The sequence below is a fragment of the Kryptolebias marmoratus genome, linkage group LG8 (genome assembly GCF_001649575.2).
Source record: "Kryptolebias marmoratus isolate JLee-2015 linkage group LG8, ASM164957v2, whole genome shotgun sequence".
In the NCBI taxonomy this organism is placed as follows: domain Eukaryota; kingdom Metazoa; phylum Chordata; class Actinopteri; order Cyprinodontiformes; family Rivulidae; genus Kryptolebias; species Kryptolebias marmoratus.
The window spans coordinates 3,925,371-3,933,721 of record NC_051437.1 but is presented as its reverse complement, the minus strand read 5'-3'; the positions used below and the strand labels follow the sequence as shown (position 1 = coordinate 3,933,721).

Here is an 8,351-nt window from a genome sequence, read left to right as displayed (position 1 = left end):
CCGATGGTGGGGGAGGATGCCGGTCAGACCTGGCAGGCCCAAATGTATTGTGAGGGTCTGTTGGGAACATCTGGCGGCGTCTCCTGTCAGGCAGAGCTTTAACTCCCACCTCCGGGAGAACTTCAAACATGTTCCGGGGGAGGCGGGGGACATTGAGTCCGAGTGGGCCATGTTCCGTGCCTCCATTCTCATTTCTTATGTTGGATAAAGGTGGACATCATATTTCATACTTCTGCATTTTGTCCAAATTTTTGTTAAATAAATGACATTGTATACTACGTTAGATTGTATGAGACTATTAGGAGATGGTTGCTATGAATTTTATTTATCCAGAATTGTGACTTTTTCAAAATTTCCAGAAGCCATGTAAAAATGAAATGGCTTACTTGTTAAGTAATCTGAATATTAAGACAAGTAGCTATAAACAAACACACAAAAAGAGCCAATTCAAGTTAAATTCACAAGGTTATCTGTTTCCTCATGTTCCTTCAGAAGACACCAAGCAAGATGAGTTTGTAAAGGAGGTTCAGGCGCTCAAGAGCCTTCACCACCCCAAGCTGATTCAGCTGTTGGCCATGTGCTCCAGAGGAGAGCCGGTCTACATTGTGACTGAGCTCATGAGCAAAGGAAGCCTGAAGTCCTACCTCACCTGTGAGTAAGATAAGCACACAAAAATCCTCCCCTTATACTTACAGATGGACCACAGTGAAACAAGTTCATCAATAGCGTTCGGGGGGGGGGGGCTTTAGGGTTACTAAAATATCTTATGAACTGAGCCACTGGACGAATTCAAATAAAACTTTCAAAAAGGAATCATTGGGATGTACATCTACAACTAATTAGCGTTTAGAGTCAACCCAGTTCAAGATGACTGCCACAACTAATTGACCTTAGCAAACACAAAAATGTTTATAACTCGGTGAATTATGAAGATAATAAGTTAAAATTCAGTGTGGTCATACCTGGAAGTTATCCTTAAAACGGTCTTAGCACTAAAGCAAGATTACATACTATCACATGAGATAGTGCATAACTTTATTTAGAAGATTGACTTAAACAAGTACAACTCCATCATTTCTCAATAAAAGGTGGTCATAGTTTTTTTTTAAATATATTTTTATTCAAAAAAAGCAAAACAAGGTACATCAAAATACAGTAACTTGAACTGAATTTGTTTTTCTTTTAACAACCGAACCCCACCCACCCACATACAGAAAAAAAAATAATAGTGGGGGCATTATTTATTTAAGTACATGTCAATAATTAGACATCATCAATTATATATATATATATATATATATCTTAGGGCTCTATAGGCTTATGGAAGGGACTCGAGATTTTTAAAGTACACAATCATAGGGTCCCACAACCTGTAGAATTGTCTTGTTGAGCCTCTAGTAAAGTATTTAATTTTCTCTAATTTCAAGAGAAACATTAAATCAGTGAGCCAGACTGAGACTTTAGGTGGTTCAGAGGATTTCCAGTGTAAAACTATATGTCTACCAGTGGCGGCTGGCCAATAGAGGGCGCTAGGCCGCCGCCCCACCACTCACATTACCTTGAATAAGACGTTAAAAAAAAAAAAAAATTAAATAGTACATTAAAAATATTTTGAAATATATGTATATATATTTTTTGTTGTGTAAGATAAATATTTTATAGTTAATGATAAGTAAAGTTGTTTCGTTCTTCGACGTTGTCTTATTGGTGACGTATTTCCACCCCGGGGCGCAAAAATCTTTGTCCATAGACTCTTGTTAAAAGTTGTACATGCGCAGTAGCTCCTCTTCAGTACAAGAGATAGGACTGTTCAGGGCGCACCTCTCCTGCACCCAGAGCTGCTGAATGCAGCTGTGTTTACATTTCACCGCCTCCCGCCGCCGGAGCGTGGGACTCCCGCCGCCGGAGCGTGGGACTCCCGCCGCGGGCTGACGTCACATCTGTCTGTCATAAAGTTCACCTGATTGAAAAGTCGAGCCGCGGGTCTGCTGCCTTTTATTCAAAGACAGCAATAAGTTCATTACATGACTAAGTTACATACAAAAGGTAAAAAATAAGTTCATAGTTAATAATTAGTTTAAGAAAATTTATGCTAAAATCTGTTAGAATGTTTGGATTTGAATTCTAATCGGAGTGAGACATCTGATCTTCGTTATATTGTACGTTCAGAATACGTGACGTAGTGAGTGCTCGCATCATAAAACAAGCTTTGACGTAGTTTCTCCGGTAAAGTTTTGAAAAATAAGGGAGAAAACAGGTCTTATAAATGCTAAATGTGTCCTACAGGCTTGTGCCTTGGGAGACCTCCGTCTTTGTAAGTATTGGTGTTCAGGAAGCACTTGTGCCTTTATATGTACATTATAATGTTGCTTCTGTTGTTTTAATTCATGTAAATACACTGGTGTGATACCTTACAATACGTTTTGGTATATGTCCATTTTGGACTTATAGCCCCCCCCCCCGGAGAAAACTCCACCAGCCGCCACTGATGTCTACGGGCTATCAAGGAAGCAAAGGCGAACGTTTATCTTATCAATGGATAGCATGTGCTCCTCAATTAATACTCCAAAGATGGCCATTCCTGCAGACGGTTTGATTTTGGTATTAATCGCATCATTCAGTGTTTTACAGATAGATAACCAAAATTCAGTTAATTCCGGATAATTCCAAAACATATGGGTCATATTTGCTGTGGCAGATTGACACCGCTCACATCTGTCATCAATGTCTTTATACATTCTTGAGAGTTTAGATTTCGTATAGTAAGTTCTATGGAGGACTTTGAACTGTATTAGGCTAAGCCGTGCACAGGACGATGTTCCATTGATTCTTTCCAGAGCATATTTCCAGAAATATTCAGAAATTATAGAACCAAGTTCTTCAGACCATCCAATTCTAAGCTCATCTAATGTTTCCTGAAGAGAGGTAATTATATTTGAGATGTTTGCAATGTGCCTCCTGAGATGCATAGGGTTGCGCAAATTCTTCTCAAGTCCTGAGTCTGCTGGAAAGGCAGGAAATATTGGACTCTGGCTTTGAATAAAATGACGGACCTGAAAATATCTGAATAGATCAGTTTTTTGTAAGCGAAATTTGGCCGAAAGGTCAGTGAAATTGGCAAAAATACCATCTATATAAAAATGGTCACAAGTATCCAAACCATTCCTCCTCCATAGAGCAAAGGTGTGATCCATCCTGGCAGCAGGGAAAAGGTGATTATTACAAATAGGGCTATACATAGAAAATTCTTTTAGATTAAAATGTTGTCTGAATTGTATCCATATCCTAAGAGAGGAAGATACTACAGGGTTATAGGTGAATTTAGAGGGTGAAAGTGGTAATCCAGCAGTAACCAAAGCAGCTTTTTCAGCATCCAGAGAGGCAACTACTTCAGGAATCTCCCCAGACGCAGGAGAATAAATGACATTTAAAAGTTTGCGAATATTTGTGAAGGACTGACGACCCTTTATAAAACCGGTTTGTTCTGTTGAGATGATGTTAGATATAACATTCTCTAGCCTCGATGCTAGCAGTTTGGCTAAAACTTTGACATCAACATTAAGCAAAGATATAGGCCGATACGAGCCACAATCATTTGGGTCCTTGCCTGGCTTTAAAAGAAGTGAAATGGAGGCCTCTGTTAGACTTTGTGGTTCTGATTGAAGGAGTGACTAAACATTTCAAATAGCAGGGGAACAAGTTGAAGAGAAAACATTTTTTAAAACTCAACGGTATAGCCGTCAGGTCCAGGCGATTTTCCACTCTGCATTTTATGAATGGAGTCAACAATCTCTTGTAGCTTTATGGCTTCTTCAAGGCTGTCTTTGGCCTGCGTATCTACTTGTGGTATATCAATGTTATCTAAGAAGGTCATAATTTTTGGTTTATCTTGCGGGGAAGAAGATGTGTGAAGTTTGGAATAGAAATCCCTAAAGGTGTTGTTTATCTCTATTGGGTCTACAGTGAGGGATTGTGGAGTATTACGTATCTGAGGTATTAGACGAGACGCTGATTTACATTTAAGCTGGTGAGCCAAAAGAAGGCCTGCTTTGTCTCCATGTTCATAATATTGTCCTTTTAACCAAAGTTGGTGTTTTTCAGTTATTTCTGTTGACAATAGGTCATATTGGGTCATCAGTTTAACCCTTTCTTTATATAACTCAGGTGTTGGGGTGGTAGAATATTGTTGGCCAATTTGTCTTATTGATTCCAAGAGATCGTTTGTTTTTTTGTTTTCTTTCCTTACTGCGTGAAATAGAACAAGAAACAATCGCCCCTCTTATAACTACTTTAAGTGTTTCTCACAATGTGGATGGGGATATGGAATCAAATCTGTTGAAGTATACAAACTCATCTATTTCTTTACCAATGAATTCACAGAAATGACTGTCTGATAGTAAGGATGTGTCTAATCTCCAAACTCTTGGTTGTGTGACATTTTGAGAGAACGAAATATCCAGGGAGACCGGCACATGGTCAGATTCAACAATAGTATTATATTCTATTCTCTTTGTAAAAGGGAGAAGTGTCTTATCAATGAGGAAAAAATTGATGCGACTGTATGTGTGTTGAACATGTGAAAAGTAGGAGAATTCTTTTGTGCTAGGATTAAAGAACCTCCATGGATCAACCCAACCTGCCTTATCAGCAAACTCACCAAGAGCAAGAGACATTTTAGAGCGTGTCTAGGTTCTAGGGCTAGAGCAGTCCATAGCTGGGTCCGTAACCGTGTTAAAGTCACCCGATAGAATAAGACTATGTCTGTTTAAGTCTGGGAAAAGAGAGGCAAGTTTATGTATAAAGCCAACATTATCCCAGTTTGGGGCATAAATACTAGCTAGAATTACTGGAGAGTTAAACAGCGACCCAGATACTATCACAAATCGTCCCTGGGGATCAGAAATGGCCCGAGATGGTGTAAACAATATTTTTTTTGTGGATCAGGATGGCTGCCCCTCGTGCCTTATTATTATAGTTAGAATGGAAACTCTGTCCAATCCAGTTCCTCCTAAGCCTGATATGATCTGCTATTTTCAAATGGGTTTCTTGTAAAAACATTATTTCTGCATTTAGTCTCTTTAAGTGAGAAAAGATCTTTGCTCTCTTGTTAGGCCCGTTCATTCCTTTCGCATTCCAGGTAATGAAACGTGTTGGAGTTACACCTATATCTGCCCTGACATTATCAATGTTGTGCAACATATGACATGTTAAAAAATAAAAAGTAGGTTGAGCACCCCCAAGCGTCTGTCGATAGTAAACAAAAACAACCTAAATAATATAGGACAGCAGAATAAAGTCTCCGTTCAATAGAAAACAAAAGGGACAATAACATCTTCCTAAAAATAGATCTCCCTTCAACCCCAAACAGAACATATCCTATGCCTGCCCCCCGAACATGGGCAGACTGCAGGTTCTCTTCTAACTCCCGAGCCTTCCGATACACCCTGTTAGGATTTGGTTTTGTCTGGTTTTGACGCCTCTCAGCCAGTCTCCGAGGGGGTCGCGGACAGCGACACCTCAAAGGAACCTCCCAGGTACCACGCCATGCAGCCTCCAGGGTCATCATGCCCTCTTGGGTGTCGGCCCCACGGACCCTTGGGGCTGTTAGACTGCCCTGCTCCTGCCACTACAGGAGGGTCCAGCAGGACGCCTCGCTCCTCTCTGCTCCGCTCTCGCCTGCCTGGTCCACGTCTGATCCGGCTGCTTGAACTTGTGTTCCGCCGAGGGCGGCGCCCGGGCTGTCCCCCTGAACTCTGGCTCCCCCGAGGACGGCGTCCGGGCCGTCCCCGGGTATTTTGATTTTGTTTGGTTTTGTCCCCTGGTCTGGTACCTGGTCGGTTTTTGTTTGTTATTTTCATTCTTGCCCTCCATCCTGAGTTTTTTTTTTTTGTTCCCCCTCCACCCTCCCAAGCTAGGTTTTTTGTTTAGGGACGTCAAGGGCCGTCCCTTGAGAGGGGGGTAATGTTAGGATTTGGTTTTGTTTGTTCCCCTGTGTTTGATATCTATGTTCTGGTCTCCTTTAGGTTTGTTTTTATGGTGTTTTCTGTTTTTGATTATTTGATTCCTGTTTGTCCTTGTCTTAGTTCAGTTCTTGTTCCTCGTGTCTGTTTCCTGCTAGATTCACTCCTCCTCAGTCAGTCTCTGGTTTTCCTGCCACGCCCATCTCCACCTGCCTACAATTGTAATCACTCACCTGTGTTCACTTCCCATCGTTATCCTGCCTTTAAAACCCAGTCACATTCTCTACCTCTCTGCTGATTCATTGTCATACTTTGCCTCCCTGATGTGCTGTCCTTCCGGTTGCTCATGCCTCGTCATCTCCCATGCTCTGTTTGGTTCTTCTCTTGTCTCAGGTCTGTTCATGTTTTAAGTTAGTTAATGTTTTTGAATTTAGTTTAGGTTTTGCTGCCACGTCAGCCTTTGTTTTAGTTTGCCTTTTATTTCTAAATAAATTAGTTTATTTTACAATATGAGTCTGCGCTCAGGGTTCGCCTCCTTCACCCCACTTCATGACACACCCTCTCATTTTAACCTGTGAAGAGCCTATGACCTTTTACCAGGGGTGGCTTGTATTAGTTGAAACCATTTCGGTATTAAAATGAAAAGCATGCAGTTGAGCATATCGTTATCAGACATTCAGTCACGTTTAGTAAATAAGCAAGAGGGGAACAAAAAGAAAGTACCCAAAATTCTCAATACCAGTTAGATTACCCAAAATAGACTTTAGCAAAAGTTCAGAATCACATACATGTCAGCACGTCCTCCAAGCAGTAAGGTGGTTTCCACGCAACAGGTATGTGCGACCCGACCAGTCCATGTCAGTCCTCCTCCCCAATCACCTGCTGATCGCAATAAGCCTGTGCTTCCTCCGGGGTATTGAAGACGAGAGACTTTCTCTTATGAAAGACTCGTAAGATAGCTGGGTAGCGCAAGCGGAATTTTATACCCTTCTTGTAGATGCTGTTAACGCTGTTGAATTCAGCACGTTTCCTCGACAGGGCAGCGCTGTAGTCAGGGTATATTCTCAGTGTAGCGCGCCGGTAGGTGATTGTGTGCTGCCTTGCCCATTGCAGTAGCCGTTCCTTCTCCTGGAGTCTTTGAAAGCACACCACAAACGGACATGGAGGGCGGTTAGCATCGCTGGGTTTTGCACGCACCCAGTGTGCTCGCTCCAGCACCGGGGCAGAGTCAAACAGTGCGTTGCTGCCAGTGAACTCCATTAGCACATATTAACAGTATTTTAACAATATTCCCCACACCTTTGCTGCCTTTTGGAATATTTATAATCCTCAAGTTGTTGCGGCGTGACCTGTTTTCTAGATCCTCAATACGATCCAAGAGTGCCACATTTTGGGCTTTCAGAGCTTCAACAGCAGATTTGGTAGCACAAATCTTCTCAAAATTATCCCCTGCGAGTGATTCTGAAGCAGTTAGGCGTTGTTGCATAGAGCCCACCGTTTCTGTCAGAGCACTCACCGAAGCTTGTAACGGCACCAGTGATTCTTGAATGAGGGCAGAGATGTCTTCTTTTAAACTTTCTCGTTGCTTGGCTAACTCTTGCACTAGTTGGGTCATAGTATTCCGTCGCTTTTAGAAGGGTTAGCATCGGAGGCCATAGTGGCTAGCTTGCTAGCAATGGTGTTCCGCGTGGTTATCGAGGAGGTTTGTTTTTGCTTGGAGGTAGCCATTAACAGGCCAAGGTCGGCCAACACCGTAACGCGTGTAAGGTACACCAATCCTGTGGTAAAGGTATTAGGTTTGGTCACATAAGTTACAAGTTGGGTCAGAGCTCCTCACACTCGCTGCCTACTCCTTCATGACCCAAACCGGAAGTCGTGGTCATAGTTTTAAACTCTGACATTAAAGGTGAACTGAAATCAAATCTCAAAAAGTTAAAATGTTATTTAGTCAAACACATCCACACAACATTCCAGGGACTGCTTTTTCTGACCTGAAATTTAAATAAACTGTTTTTAGCGAACAATTCATTCCAATCAACTGAACTACAGTATATTGTATCGGTATTCATCCACTCTATTGAATAGCTGAATGCTGTGAACCTCAGTGGCTCTGTGGACGTCACATAGTTCAGTGTTCGGTATTAAAAAGAAATTGTGTGTATATATATATATATATATATATATATTAAAAAAATAAAATTTCCTTCTCACCCTCCGTGGGTGGTCTCTTTCTTTTTCATCCTCTAAGCTCGGGTCCTCTACCAGAGGCCTGGGAGCTTGAGGGTTCTGCGCAGTATCTTGGCTGTGCCTAGAACTGCACATTTCTGGACTGAGATGTCTGATGTTGTTCCTGGGATCTGTTGTAGCCACTGCTCCAGTTTGGGGGTGACT

General features: G+C 41.8%; 1 protein-coding gene across 2 annotated transcripts in view; it reads left to right on the top strand.

Annotated features, from left to right (window-relative positions):
- LOC108241808 (tyrosine-protein kinase SRK3-like) overlaps positions 1-8,351 on the top strand; it is a 113,643-nt gene that overhangs the window by 69,611 nt on the left and 35,681 nt on the right. Inside the window, exon 5 of one of the 2 annotated variants that reach the window (XM_017426238.3) lies at positions 493-651. The exons of the other annotated variant lie outside the window; for it this stretch is intronic. Within the exon in view, the coding sequence (XP_017281727.1) occupies positions 493-651 (159 nt within the window). The remainder of the gene's footprint in view (positions 1-492; positions 652-8,351) is intronic. 2 annotated transcript variants of the gene reach the window in all.